Source organism: Podarcis cretensis (assembly GCF_951804945.1).
Source record: "Podarcis cretensis genome assembly, chromosome: 15".
Lineage (NCBI taxonomy): Eukaryota > Metazoa > Chordata > Lepidosauria > Squamata > Lacertidae > Podarcis > Podarcis cretensis.
This window is the reverse complement of record NC_137185.1, coordinates 26,813,346-26,828,814: the sequence shown is the minus strand read 5'-3', so window position 1 is coordinate 26,828,814 and position 15,469 is coordinate 26,813,346. Positions and strand designations below refer to the sequence as shown.

At 47.8% G+C, this 15,469-nt stretch overlaps 1 protein-coding gene across 1 annotated transcript in view; it reads right to left on the bottom strand.

The window, feature by feature from the left end:
* Nucleotides 1-1,038: 1,038 nt before the first annotated feature.
* Nucleotides 1,039-15,469, bottom strand: part of LOC307203773 (uromodulin-like) — a 30,444-nt gene continuing 16,013 nt past the window's right edge. Inside the window, exons 2-5 of the mRNA XM_079954891.1 lie at nt 9,347-9,571; nt 6,840-6,996; nt 5,526-5,618; nt 1,039-2,512 (exon numbers count right to left, since the gene is read on the bottom strand). Of these exons, the coding sequence (XP_079811017.1) occupies nt 2,501-2,512; nt 5,526-5,618; nt 6,840-6,996; nt 9,347-9,519 (435 nt within the window). The 5' untranslated portion in view covers nt 9,520-9,571 and the 3' untranslated portion in view covers nt 1,039-2,500. The remainder of the gene's footprint in view (nt 2,513-5,525; nt 5,619-6,839; nt 6,997-9,346; nt 9,572-15,469) is intronic.

The window sequence follows — 15,469 nt, the reverse complement described above, 5'->3', positions numbered from 1 at the left end:
GTAACCTGATGGAGATGGATAAATATAAATATAAAATGTCAAGTGTGGGGCAGGGGGCTGCTCTTTCTGCATTTATCCTATTTCAGTCGGTCTCTAACTGTTTCGTTCTGTTGACACTGTAAGTTTTTAAATAAACGAATGAATACACTGCATGTGTTGTTAGGCGTGCTTCAATAGCGATGTTACTGATTTTGATGCCTTGTGTTTGCCTGCTTTGTAGAAGAGCTGGGTGGTAACGTTTTCCATATATACAAAAGGGTATGATCATCCAGTGGCGTAGCATGGGTTATCAGCACCCGGGGCAAGGCAAGTAATTTGTGCCCCCTAACCCATGGATTTGCGCCCCCTAACCCGTGGATTTCCCTAACCCCCAGATGTTGCGGCCGGCCCCCCCTGCACCCCCCACGCTACGCCACTGTGATCATCCGGTGCACATTTTCTCAGGAGGAAACCTTGCCTGAGGGAGCATTGGTAAGGAAGTTAGGCAGAAACTCCACAAGCGCTATGTCACCACTAGTGTGCAGCGTCTGGGAAGTCTCAGGGTGATCACATGGCACACCTGATTCTCAAATGTCTCCTGCTTAACTCCTTCACTTAGGAATGGTATGGTGTGGTTTATGAAGTTACATAAGAAGGGAAAATCCCCAACCCATCCCAAACAGCTCAACCCTGCAGAAACATCCCAACAAGTAATTAAACTTTTATGAGTCCTGCTGGTCAGTGGCTCAAGTTGCTTCATAATCTGACCAGCAGTGAGAAAGGGAATTAATTTCACTTAATTGCACACTTTCTCTCTCTCCCTCTCTCCCTCTCTCTCTCTCTCTCTCTCTCTCTCTCTCTCTCTCTCATCTATCAGACACAAAGCTTAATTGCAGAACTGAGAGCTGCCAAATTCCAACATCTGGATTTTGTTGTCCTGAAAATTCCTCCCCACCCCCAGCTGTAGGTAAGTTTAAAAAAGTTTTTTGTCGGCAAGGAAGAGAACTGTGCACAAGCTCAGAGGAATACTTTATTATTTCATGTGCTTCCAGGGTCTAGTACAGAAAGCAGGTTCTATGAATCAAGTCAGTCAAGTTTAGTGACTAGAACTTCAGCTTGAAGTAACCATCTGCCCAAACTTGGCCCCAAATCCCACTTCACAATATCATACTCCTTTTCCTTTGAGGCAGAGAAAAAGCCCAAAATGATGTTAGAGCTCAGAATACCAAACTGAAAAATGAATCAACAGGCATTGTGATGTCAGTGCCAAAGGAGCACTAATCTCCAAATCAGTTGGCAATCATAGTTTTCTCTATGTCAACAGATTAAGCAGCCTGGCTAGGTGGATGAGGTGAAGGACAAAGGAACCCTAAAAACTGATGCACAAGATATCAAGGCACTATGATTAATCACATTCAGAAAGCAAATGACTGGGAAGGCAGGGTAGTGGGAGAGATGCAAGGAACCCACTAGTCATTTTTACAGCAGCTAAAGGATTTCTAAAGAATCAACAGCAGAGGTGCAGTTAAGAAACTTTAAACTCTGAACTTGAGTGGTCTTATGCCCACCCCTGGTCAATATGCAATACTTTACTTCCTTTAAAATTAGGCACGTCAGCACAGCTGCAGTTGGGGGACCCACCAGCCCTGGACTACTGCTGCCCCCCTAGCACCGCTGCTGATAAACAGGGAACTATCCAGGGAGAAGTCTCGGTTCAGCTCTTCTAACTTCCATGGATCGCAAAGGACCTGTTTGCTTATCCTTTCATTTCCCTCCCCCTCCCTTCAGATCTGTGACCTCTTTCTTGACTTGGACAAATTCCTTCCACATGAATGCAAGCCAAGGTGCCTGACCAGTATCGTCTGAACGTTAAGCCAGCAGTTGTAATGCTGCAGCAAATATTGCTAACACAGTAGAGCATGGAAAAAACCAGGGATACGGCAGTTAAATCCCAGGAGATAATAACTGTGAAACCCAACAATCTCCTTTCAGGAGGAAGATTCCTGACCCATGTCAACTCTTGGGAATTTCTACTCCCAAATTATTTAGGATCAACGCTGCAACTAGGCTCTAAAGAAGGGCCCCTCTTTCTTCGCAAACTTGGCTTCTGAACTTCCAGTCTCCAAGGTGGAGACACAACTCACATGGGGTCCATTAGCCCATCAAAACCTTTTCAAGCTAAGCCTTTTCTCTCTTTCAGAATGTGCCGCCCACTCCAGTGACACCTCTGCAGTTCTTAGGTTCTCTCATGAAGAAGGAAGGGAGAGAGAGAAGCAGAGACTTAAAAAGCAAGCAGCAGTGTGTTCCCAATTTACACTGGCGGCAGCGGCAGCAGCATCGAATCATGGCATAGCTACTGGCAGCAGCTAGCACTGAGGGCTTCAAGGAGCTTCCATTCTTTGGGGCTCCAAGGCTGCTGCCATTTTGATTTGGCGCTTCCGATACAACCAGAGAAGTACGACGACAGACGTTAAGACAACAATGCCGGTCGATAAGCCTAGAAGAGCAGGGAGCATCATGGTCATGTCAGAGCCTGGAAAGATAAATGGAACGAGAGTTGGGTGGGATTGGCCAATGTTGCAACGTGGTAGTAATTCTTTCCTAGGTGTCCCCCGTATTGCAGACATGTAAACTTAAAATTCCCCGCAGGTGAGAACAAAGTGCCAACCCAAGATGCAGGACTGGCAGTGGCAATCCAGGACCCCATGTGATGGAGAAGCTGAAATCCTGAACACTTGGCCAGCACGAGGAGACAGATGCTGTTATGGGTTTTGTGGGGTCAGCCTGGATGATATCCTTGAATCCCTTCCAGGCCTGCAATCCAGTAAGAGTTAGAATCTAGTTGAAGAGGCTGCAGAACCTGCCCAATCAGTCCCTGTGTTAAGGTAATGGCCATTTTGCCTTCTCCAGCATCTCAAAGATGTTGCAAGAGCTGCAACAACAGCCATGGTGCTCTACAGCCTAATGGGCTGGCTTTCCCCCACCGCCCTCACTGAGCTGCAACATAGGAAAACAATAGAGTTGGTGAGTGTAAGATGGAGACACTGAGGCATGTTTTGCTCTGTGCAGGGGCTCCCCTGGGAACCTGGGGACAAGCAAGATCTGTTGGGGTGTTGTTGCTGTGAGCACCTCCATCCTATGCTCAGGTGGCATGCATGTGTAAATAAAACCATATACAGTGGTACCTCAGGTTACAGATGCTTCAGGTTACAGACACTTCAGGTTAAAGACTCTGCTAACCCAGAAATAGTACCTCGGGTTAAGAACTTTGTTTCAGGGTGAGAACAGAAATCGCACACCGATAGTGTGGCGGCAGCGGGAGGCGCCATTAGCTAAAGTGGTGCTTCAGGTTAAGAACAGTTTCAGGTTAAGAACGGACCTCCAGAACGAATTAAGTTCTTAACCCGAGGTACCACTGTACAGTTGTACCTTGGTTGACGAACGCCTTGCGACTCGAATGTTTGTGCTCCCAAACACCGCAAAACCAGAAGTGAGTGTTCCGGTTTGCGAATGTTCTTTTGGAAGCTGAACGTCCAACGTGGCTTCCACAGCTTCCAGTTGGCTGCAGGAGCTTCCTGCAGCCAATCGGAAGCCGCGCCTTGATTTCTGAACATTTTGGAAGTCGAACAGACTTCTGGAATGGATTCCGTTCAACTTCCGAGGTACGACTGTATCCCAGAGACACCATATTCTCTGCTGACCTTCATTCCAAGGAAACCAAACCCTGAGCTTGCCACTCAGAAATTGTGGTGGCATGTAAAAAATATTCTGCAGCAGAAAAGGATCAAGGGGGATCAAGAACATAGCTCTGTACCCCACCACTCCTAATGGGCACCAGCCACCACTGAGTGTGTGGGGTTTGTGTGCATGTTTGTGTGCATGTTTGTGTGCATGTGTTTGTGAATGCATGTCCTCCCCCCCCCCACCCTTCACTCATTTGTGTGCATGTCAATCCTTGAATGCTGGCAGAAGAGAAGGTCATGCTTAGAAATCAGACCCATCATCCCTAAGATAAAGGTAAAGGTAAAGGGACCCTGACCATTAGGTCCAGTCGTTACTGACTCTGGGGTTGCAGCGCTCATCTTGCTTTATTGGCCGAGGGAGCCGGCGTACAGCTTCCGGGTCATGTGGCCAGCATGACAAAGCCTCTTCTGGCGAACCAGAGCAGCACACGGAAACGCCATTTGCCTTCCTGCCGGAGTGGTACCTATTTATCTACTTGCACTTTGACGTGCTTTTGAACTGCTAGGTTGGCAGGAGCAAGGACCGAGCAACGGGAGCTCACTCTGTCGCGGGGATTCAAACCGCTGACCTTCTGATAGGCAAGTCCTAGACTCTGTGGTTTAACCCACAGTGCCACCCACATCCCTTCATCCCTAAGATAGTAGAACTCAAATCCTGCAGGGCTCACTTTTGCTGAAATATGCATGGGATCAAGCCATAAGAAATATGCAGCTGGAACAAACGAACCCAGCCTAAGGCTGTTGAGTCCTTTGCTCTCGCCCACAGCAGGGGTGCAAAGGTGAGGGGATTAGCTGGATAAGCAAACCTAATTTTAATCCCCGCTTCTCAACCTGTGATGATGTCCCTTCAAGCACTCCTTTTCTGATGACCTTGTTGCAACCCTAGGAAAAGCCAGCAGCTAGTATATTGCTCATATTTATCATTTATAGGGAATGTCTTTTCTCTCTCCTGCTTCAAGAATGCATTGCACATCTCTCTGTACATCCCAGCAACCCTGCAAGAGTTTCACAGGTAGGCAACTGTGGGAGAATTATTTGCCCAAAGTTATCCACCAAACTCATGGCAGAAGTTAGACTTAAATCCGTTACCCAGATCCAAGGAGCAAATTCAGCCTCCCTCAACTTGGTGCTCACCAGGTGTATACCAGGTAAAGGTAAAGGGACCCCTGACTATTAGATCCAGTCGTGGCCGACTCTGGGGTTGTGGCGCTCATCTCGCTTTATTGGCCGAGGGAGCCAGTGTACAGCTTCTGGGTCATGTGGCCAGCATGACTAAGCCGCTTCTGGCAAACCAGAGCAGCGCACGGAAACACCGTTTACCTTCCCGCCGGAGCGGTACCTATTTATCTACTTGCACTTTGACGTGCTTTCGAACTGCTAGGTTGGCAGGAGCATATTCAGCCTTCCTCAACTTGATGCTCACCAGGTATGTTGGACTGCAACTCCCATCAGACCACCAGTTGGATAGCTCAGCCAGTACAGCATAAGACTCACAATCTCAGGGTTGTGGGTTCAAGCCCCACGTTGGGCTAAAGATTCCTGCATTGCAGGGGCCTGGAATAAATGATCCTCATGTCCCTTCAAACTCTGTAATTCTATGATATGTCCCAGCAGCAGAGGGATGTGCTGACTAGGGCTGTGATGGAAGTTGTGGTCCAAAACACCTTGGCAGCAGAAGGCTCTAGCTGCTAGACTTGTGCAATTCTCTAGTTGCTACCTGGAAACCTTGAGGCAAGGGGAAGAATGAAGAACACAGACCACACACACACACACACCTGTAACTGGTCCAGGTGTAAACTCTACCTGGGTCTTTGGAACCGGTCCGAAGGAGATTATGTTGTGGCGGGTTTGGTAACTATCCCTGCTGCTTGACTTGGAGAGGGTACTTAAGCAGCTCTGGGAAGGAAATGGAAGGATTATTCAACGTGGAGGCTGCAGCTCAGTTTATTATTATCACATTATTTATCCATTGAAAGTACAACATTAAAACACCCACACAAATTGGAAAGGGGAAAGAACCACCATTAAGGCTCAGAGCGCAGTAGGGGAACTTGGGGCCTTATATTTCAGCAGTGCCCTGTGCAATCCAATAATTCAGCACCCCCCGCCTCTCAAGCTACATTCTAAATAATAGTTGCAGCTTCCCCTGCAGCCCTGAATAAAATATTGTGGGGGCCCAGGTAAGCCCTGCCGCACATAGTTGATCACATGACATAGTGCACAGACACACTATTTGAAAGGGGATGCCCATCATTTTTATGGGGGCCCGGCCCCCTCAAATATTTTATTGTGGGGGGCTGAAGCCCCCACAACTCCTAAGAATTGGCTCCTATGCCCTGTGGCACCCCTGAAAGTCCACACTCTGGGTGACCAAGCTGGTCATGCTCCCCTAAATTCTCCTCTGCAGAGATGCAAGGTTCAGCAAAAGGATTTATTTTTATCCACAGCTTCTTTGGTTTCTAGAATGGCGGTCTGTGGCAGGACTTGGTTACAGAACAGCAATTGGAGAAGAGAGGAAGGGGAGAAAGATAACACATTAAATAAAGCAAGGAAATAAGTCAGGGTGGTAATTACCACCTGATAATTTGGTTTGGATGTCATGTCTAAAAGTGTCTTCCCTTTGTTCCCCAAATCCTGCAGACACTTTTGGAAGGAGAGGAATTCTGGATATGCTCAGAGGTACCCTATTCTTTTCTGGGCAACCTCCCAAGGGTCACATGTCAGTGGAGGAGGGGGAGGTGAGGGCCGGAAGATGAGTGAAGCAGAAAATGCAAATGTTACCTTTGTACAGTAGGCTAGTTTCTTCACACACACTCATACACCTGCTTACAGAATTTCAGCACCTTTCCCCCTCATAATTGTTTAAAACGATCATTGCTAAAACTCAGCTGCTAGGTAGCATAACAACTGCGTAGACATCAGCTGCTTAGAGAATATTTGCTAAACCTGAGCTGCTACTAAGGCAGCTCAGCTCAGCTCAGATAGATGCCTTAGCTTGCACCCTTGCCAACAAACTAAAAGAGGAGTAAATTACACAGTGCTTCTATTTTCTACCCTTACACCTCTTGAAAGACTCTAGCGGCACCCTTTGGTCCTCTGTCTTCTAACGGAACTCACCTGTTCACATCCAGCATCGTCACTCAGGCAGACACTGAGTTCACAGTGCAGATAAGCCACAGCGTGGCTCACCATCTGAAAAAGCTGGATGGTGAAGTTGACTGTTTGGGATTTGCTGTTCTGGAGCACTTGAATATGTGTGCATTCCCTCAGTGATCTAAGAGAGAGAGAGAGAGAGAGAGAGAGAGAGAGAGAGAGAGAGAGAGAATGAATCACCTGCATAGCGGCTCAATATGCACCAAATCAGCAAACTGGAAATTCACAGACTGTTGAGAATCCTTAACTGAACATGGAATTCAAACTCTGGACATGCTGTGATGGGCCCAGATGCTCCTGATTTTAAAGGTGGTGGTGGGAGAATGAGATATATTTTCGGATGACAAATCTCTCAATATCTGTTATTAGCTGAGGAATGAAAACCCCATATTCAGAGGTAGCATACCTTTGACAGCTCTCCAGATTACATAGATGGTTGGTTCTTATGATATTCCTACGATTTGCTGATGTGGCTGGATCTGAACAGCCATGCTCTTTCAGCAGTCATTGGGGTCACTGCCAATGGGGGTCTTATTGCATTATGGAAAAGAGTGTTTGCCCAGGGCTGGAGAAATCCCTCCTTTTTTAAAAAAATTAAAAGTCAAGGTGATTTTGCTAAGCAGACTCAGCCAGATGTTGTGTGGGTTCTCTATGATTCCCTTGATCCTCTTTCGGCTGACAACATGGCAGAAGTGATCCTTCCTGCTGGCAAGCCACCCCTAAGCCTTCACGTACGGATAAGGACAGTGAAGGAAAGTCACCATGAATTAATGAATTTGTCCTCATGTAGTCGAGGCCAAGGGCAAATGGATTTGCATCTGGCACAAAGATACAGGCGAACAGCCAAAATGACCATTTGCCACCTATGGATTGTGTGTGGGGGAGGTTCCTGCTAACAGTTGGCACAGGTTCTGAATAAGCTGTTAGGGTTGCAGCAGACAAATCAGCTGTTGGAAGAGGCTGGGAATTTCACGGCTGTTGCACCAAAGGATGTAGATAACAGCCTAATGTTGCAAGCCCAACCCCTCTTACCTGGGAGTAAGACCCACTAAATTCAATAGGACTTACTTCTGGATTTCAGAGTTGATCCGTTCTGCAACTTTTGACCCCACCCCCAATTTTCCCACTCTTGCTGTTCACCATAATATTCCCAGACCAGATTCAACTACAGTAACAAGTCCTCCCAGTGGAAACCTATGCAAGGACTTCCATTAGCGTAATAGGGCGTTCCCAGCCTGTCCTGTGTGTCCCCTGAATTGGCTAGGGATATGTGTGCCTGGGGAACCTTCAGAACAGCACAGTGGTACCTCGGGTTACATACGCTTCAGGTTACATACGCTTCAGGTTATAGACTCCGCTGACCCAGAAATAGTGCTTCAGGTTAAGAAATTTGCTTCAGGATAAGAACAGAAATCGTGCTCCGGCGGCATGGCAGCAGCGGGAGGCCCCATTAGCTAAAGTGGTGCTTCATGTTAGGAACAGTTTCAGGTTAAGAACGGACCTCCAGAACGAATTAAGTACTTAGCCCGAGGTACCACTGTACAGGGAGACAGGGGAGACCTTTTGGTTTTGGTTTTAGAAAAGCAACTAATAAGTGCAACCAGTAATCATGATGACGTTTCATTCATTCAGTCATTCATTTAATCTTGTACAACTCTCACAGGATTTAATTTTATACGGCGTCTCATAAGCATAATAAATAAATAAATGAAAGTCCATCTTGTTCCCTTTTCCCAGAAGCTCTGTCTATGCGTTTGTGGTGGTGTTGGTGCAACCATCAGGCCAGGCCAAGCATAAATGGGGAAAGGTAAAAACTCCTCCCCCCCCGCCGGGCCTCTAACCAATTTGACATGGGAGCAATGCCTTCCTGAACTCAGATATGGCTGTCCAGGTAAAGGTAACGGGCCCCTGGACAGTTAAGTCCAGTCAAAGGCGACTATGGGGTTGTGGTGCTCATCTTACTTTCAGGCCAAGAAATCCGGTGTTTGTCCACAGGCAGCTTTCCGGGTCACGTGGTCAACATGACTAAACTGCTTCTGGCACAACGGACACCATGACAGAAACCAGAGCACATGGAAACATTGTTTACCTTCCCACCACAGTGGTACCTATTTATCTACTTGCACTGGCCTGATTGTTGCACCAACACCACCACTGCTGGTGTTGAACTGCTAAGTTGTCAGAAGCTGGACAGAGCTCACCTGTCACGGGGATTCGAACCGCCGACCTTCTGACCGGCAAGCCCAAGAGGCTCAGTGATTTAGACCACAGTGCCACCCGCATCCCTATACGGCTGTCAATTACATCCTGAATATCTAAGGCCAAATCCATGCACTCCCCACCGCCACCAAGACAACAGACAGCATCCCTTTCTATAGTCCCTGATGCCCCAGACAAAGGTAGGTTCTGGAGCATCCATTTCCCGCCTCACCCCAAGCATCCTTCAGCCTCAAGTTGCTTCCCCATCTGACCTGGGGAAAAGACAGCAGGCAGCCTCTGGACCCACAGGCCTGGAGGTGGGCGTAACACAGCACGACTTGACGCTCAGAGTCGGGCGGCTTCTGTTGTCCTGCAGAACGATCTGGGCCAGGAAATTGTTAGGGAGAGATGGAGTCTTGCCCATGGCTACAGCCTGTAGGCTCATCTCCGCAGTGTAGTTGCCAGAGCCACAGGCATCGTCAGACACAACCGCATAGCTGAGTGGAGAGAAAGAGAGAGGGAGTGTGAGTGGGGAAGGAGGTGGGGATTATCCCCCCAAATGAAGGCTAAACTACAAATATCCCTTCCAAAGCCCAATTGTTTTCCTTTAACATCTCACTATATAATACATGGGGACGCAGGTGGCGCTGTGGGTTAAAGCCTCAGCGCCTAGGACTTGCCGATCGAAAGGTCGGCGGTTCGAATCCCTGCGGCGGGGTGCGCTCCCGCTGCTCGGTCCCAGCGCCTGCCAACCTAGCAGTTCGAAAGCACCTCCGGGTGCAAGTAGATAAATAGGGACCGCTTACCAGCGGGAAGGTAAACGGCGTTTCCGTGTGCGGCTCTGGCTCTGGCTCTGGCTCTGGCTCTGGCTCTGGCTCTGGCTCTGGCCAGAGCAGCGATGTCACGCTGGCCACGTGACCCGGAAGTGTCTCCGGACAGCGCTGGCCCCTGGCCTCTTAAGTGAGATGGGCGCACAACCCCAGAGTCTGTCAAGACTGGCCCGTACGGGCAGGGGTACCTTTACCTTTTTTATATAATACATATATGCCTCCAAAGTAACAACAATCCTTCCTGCATCTGATAAAGGGGATGTTAGTCCATGAAAGTTGATGGAACAATAAATCTGCTGGTCTTTCCACGAGGCTCTGAAAGATGCCCTAATTTATTATGAGCAACCACAGATATTCAGTCTCCCTGCTGAATTTCAAAAGGACAAAAAAAACCCACCAAAAAGAATTGCAAAAGGGAATACGCCTCCACAGCCCAACTGCATCAACACTCCGCTTTTGTAAACTGAAAACGGCAGCAGAACATTGTTAGTTACCACTCTTTGGTTAGGCTGTTAATAATAATAAAAAATGATTATTTGCATATGAAGGGGGAGGAGGAAATATCTGGGGAAAGAGTGTAGCTCAGTATTAGAACATCTGCTTTGCAAAATGAATGAATGAATAAATAAAAAGAGCAAAAACAATAATCTTAAACAAAAAATAATCTAAGGAAGCACGGCGGTTGGGTGGGGGCTAATGAGAAGCGAATGTGCTCAATAGCTGAGGAATGCTGGACATGGAAAAGAAAATAGAAAATCAAGTGAGCATGGAATGAAATAACCCTGAGGACATGGCTGTCTGGCACTGTGAACAGAGGCATCCTGTTAATGGATGAGGAGGACACACTGCCACATTTTGTTGCAGTTGCCACTTGTAAAATTCTGCTATTATGGCCATTTGGGGTGTGGGGAAGTCGCAGGAATGAAACAGAAAAGCCATCAATATATTGTGAAAATGAAATAAACTGCAGCCCTGGCACTTGAAGATCCACCATTTGAACAGTTATAAAAAGTAAGGTAAAAAAAGATAAAGAACCCCTGGATGGTTACATCCAGTCAAAGGCAACTATGGGATTGTGACGCTCATTTTGCTTTTAGGCCAAGGGAGCCAGCGTTTGTTCACAGACAGCTTTCTGGGACACGTGGCCAGCATGACTAAACCACTTCTGGCTCAATGGAACACTGTGATGGAAACCAGAGCACACGGAAATGTATTTACCTTCCCGCCACAGCGGTGCCTATTTATCTACTTGCACTGGTGTGCTTTTGAACTGCTAGGTTGGCAGGAGCTGGGACAGAGCAACGGGAGCTCACTCCATCGCAGGGATTCAAACAACTGACCTTCTGATTAGCAAGCCCAAGAGGCTCAGTGGTTTAGACCCTGTGTAGAATGGTTTTAAACCCTGACTGGAGCAATGGGGGATTATTTGCAGCTCATGATATCTGAAGGGAGCTTGTAGATGCCTCTCACCCTTGTCCAGAGGCAGTATTCGCTAAGCAAGGCCCCCTGCCCAGTCACCACTCACCTTGCTTCCACAAGTGAGGCCACCCAAAGCAAGACCTCAGTTCCTGATCTTAAGCACCGAACAGCTCATTTAACAGAAAGCTGTCCCGATTCATAAGTACGGTAATCTTAATTTTGCATGTCCTACAGCATTGAAATGACTGCCTCTCGCTTGAGGCTATCCTTACCCAACTTGGTGCCCTCTAAATGTTCTAGACTACAAGTCCCACGGGCTACTAAATGTTATGGACTACAATGGCTGCAGTCCATAAATATTTGGAGGGCACCAGGTTGGGGAAGGCTTCCAATAGCCCCAGCTCCAAATAGTTACCCATCCATGAAAACATCATCTGAGCGCATCACTCTCTGGTGGTGTGCTCTCCAATCTGACAGAGTTGAATTGGGGTCCCATGGTGGCAAATCAGCTACTGAGTCTTCTCTTCCTCCTCCTCCAGTAGAGTCACTTGTGATGGGAACTTGCTCTTCAGAGGTGTATGAATTAAATCCTCTACTGATGCTGGTAGCATCTGCAGAGAAGTCTCCACCAGCCTTCATACTAGGTGTATCTGAAAGGCTCCCCAGGGTCGGTTTGACTTGAGCTTCAGGATTTAGGAATATCTCAGAGGTGCCCGGTGGAAGACTTTGCAAATGGGATGTCTGGTTTAGAAGACTACCAGCAAGTCCATCAGCAGAAATGCTGGGAAATAATGTGGTCATTAGAAATGCTGGTGTATTAAGAGCTGTAGAAAACACAGAGGAGATTGGCAAGGAAGAAGCAGCCTCCTCCTCCTGTCCCTGTTCATCACCTGCCAATCTGGGCATTTCAGGGTGGTCAGCTTCTAAACTTGCTGGCTGAGGTTGCAAGTAAGATGCAACCAGGAACTGATCTCCAGTCCCAGCATTCTTGTTTCTCCTTTGTTTAAGAAACCTGCCCTTGCTTGCTGATGGTGAGGAAGCTACCATTTCACTTGTTCCACCTACACTAGGCTGTAGCCTGTAGGAGTCAGTCTGCAGTGTTTCCAAAATCATTGCTTCTTCACCCACAAGTGACGGAGTCACGTCTTTAAGAGTAGAATTTGGTGCAAATGAATGGACAGGGTGCAGAGGTGACTGAAGAACCTCCTTTTGATGATCTGTAGATCCTGCAGCATAGTATGATGATGACGACGATAATGATGATGATGATGATGATGATGATGGGGAGGAGGAGGTTAATCTGAAATCTGTGGCAACCAGTGAAGCAGATGAATGCCCAGAATCTGTGCCAGGCATGGTTGACATCAAGCTAGTTGCTTTGGTTTGCTTGTAAGTTTCAATATCTGTCAAAGTCTTGGTTTCTACAGCACTCAGCACTGGTTCCAGCTGTTCTGCTGCACTTGCAAGAGAGGCCCTTCCCCTGAGCGTTACAGTGGTTGGATTGTATTCCGTAACCAATTTGGCAGAATAGGAATGTGTTGTTACCTGGGAAGGAACATCGGCAGATGGTCTAGAATGTGTCTGATGATTCAGGATGTCCTCAGGATGTTTTCCAGGCAGAGTCATTTGCATCAGAGCATCTGCTGAGAACAGAGAAGACAAAGATGGTGTCTCCAGGCTCTCATCTGTCCTGGGGGCCTTGGATGGGATGTGATGGGAATCAGAAGGCTTGGGGAAGGTAATGTTCGTATGATAGGAAGATGTTTCATTTGCCACAAGAAATGCTTCTGCATAGGGGTTATTTAAGGCTGCAGCTTCTTTGTGCTCTTTTCCAGTTGAGGACATTGGAAAAGTTGACACCGCGTTGGGTACATAATGAACTTTAGAAGGAGCCTTTCCAAAGTGTTCATTGATTAAGGAGCCACGTGGTGCTGAGCTTGAAGGTGCAAGATGTTGTCCCACTTCTAATGGCAGTTTCGTGTTCCTAGCTGAAGATGCACTCAAGGACCCTTCAGAGTTCTTACTGATGTGAGTAATGGGGCTCACTGAACCATATGGATGCTCTTCAGCGTGAAGCATTACTGTTGATCTCAGCAGTGGGGGGTTACTTGCAGCCTGAAGGGAGCTTGTTGGCATCTGAGAGGCATAGGGTTCTGTCAAGGAGGACTGAGAAGAAACCTTGTCAAGGGTGCTCAACAGTTCAGTTGTGAGTGATAATGCTTTGGGTTGTTGCTGGATTGGCACCATAACTGGTGGAGCAGCTGAGATATGGTTCTTCACAAGCACTCCAGCAGATAACGAAACTGGATTGTCCTCTTCCAGCCTTCCAGCAGACAACTGAAAGTCTTCATTGTGGTCTGTGGTCAGTCCATGCTTTGTCCTAGTGCTACGATCCCTCAACCCATAGAGGAATGGATTGGCTGTTGAAGTGTTGGATCTCACCAGACTGACTCCTGTATGCTTTGGAGAAGCACTGGAGGCTGGCCCAGAAATGACTAGATGATCCAACAAATTAGGAGAATGAGTGTTTGCCCTTGAGGAGTGTCTAAGGGTGGACACAAGAGGACCAATTCCCACCAATCGCTCCTGGATACTACCAGGAGTAACCAAAGCTAGAGCAGCCTTGCTGGTGAATGAAAGACTAGCATCATGGCCCACTTCTTCCTCAGTAGGAAGTGGCACATAACCTTTAGGTGCCTCTGGTGGTAAGAAGACAAACACAGGTTTAACCAGAATGACACTGGATGGACTCATTTGTATCAGACTCGAAACCCCTGGATGGGAGAAGCCAAGGGCAGAAGTCAGAACCAGCATTTCCTGCCCACTAGCAATTGGTTCTCCCAAAGTTGGGGTGGTGTTTCGCAAAGGTTGTAGGCACACCATGTTTTCAGCATTCTGGACCAAGTGGGACAAATACTGAAGGGAGGGAGACATTCCCAGGATGCCACTAGAGGCAAAAGAGTCAAGACTTCCAATATCTGGTCGACTGAGGTGTTGAAAGAACCCCAAGGAGCTTTGAATGAGATCTTGAGCACCAGCCACCACCAGCATTGGTGTTGTCCTCAGGCTGGTGATGTTTTCCTCCACCTTGTGAGCCAGTGGAAGGGGAATGTTTATTTTGGTTTGGTGGCTGATAGGAGAGGCTGGACTATCTGAACTAGGAGGACTTCTCCTTGAGGAGGCAGGGATAGAAACATCCTGCACAGTTGTCCCTCGAGTGCCAGACTGAGGTGTTGGAAGGCTGGTTTGTGGAGAGTGTTTTCCTTCACTCACTTTCTCAGCAGTGTGAGGAGTCGTGGGAAGACCAGGTGCAGCTTGAAGTTGCAAACCAGGATGGACAAATGTGAGTCTACTTGGCATCTGGGTTTCAGCACCTGTAGAGGTTGGTGCTTCTGGTAACAGGGATAAAGCATGGACAAAGGCAGAGGCATTGGATAGTCTTGACTTGAGATGGCCAAGGAAAGTCATTTCAAGTGAAGGGTGCTGTGCTGGGGTAGAGGAACGTGTTTTTGGTGGGTTACTCTCATTTTGGGGTAGGCCCCGCAATTTCCCCAAGGCATCCAAGAACTCATGTTCTATGGGGGCATGGGCAGACACCACTAGCAATTGTGACTCGGTGGGAGAAGAGGCAGAAGACCCTGCTATCTGTGGTTTGGCATCAACAGAGATTGGCAATCCTTGTTCCAAGGATGCCTCATTTGTCACTGGCTCAACACGGGCAGATGTGACCGAAAGATGGGACTCATCAATAAAAGAGGCAGACATTTGCGACTTGGCATGTGATGGCACATTCGTGCCTGAGATACCCATTTGCAGCTCACCACTAGCATGAGGATGGATGCTCTGTGGTTGCAATGATTGGGCAGGCAGGGAGGGTGCCTTAGTGTAAAAAGAGACAGACGTATCTGGTGACAGTTTTTGAGAGCTATGGCCAAGGAAAGTGGTGCCTGAGACATTCAGGCCAGCAGCAGATGTGCCTGACACATTTGGTTCAACACGAAAAGGAACAAGTGACCCTGAGGCTGTTGCTCTAGTATGAGTAGAAGCAAAGTTGCCTAGCAGTTGCTGCTGAGCTTGGAATGGCACAGATGTGCCTGACACTGTTCTCTGTGATTCACTGGGTACAAGAGTTGGCAACACTGACTG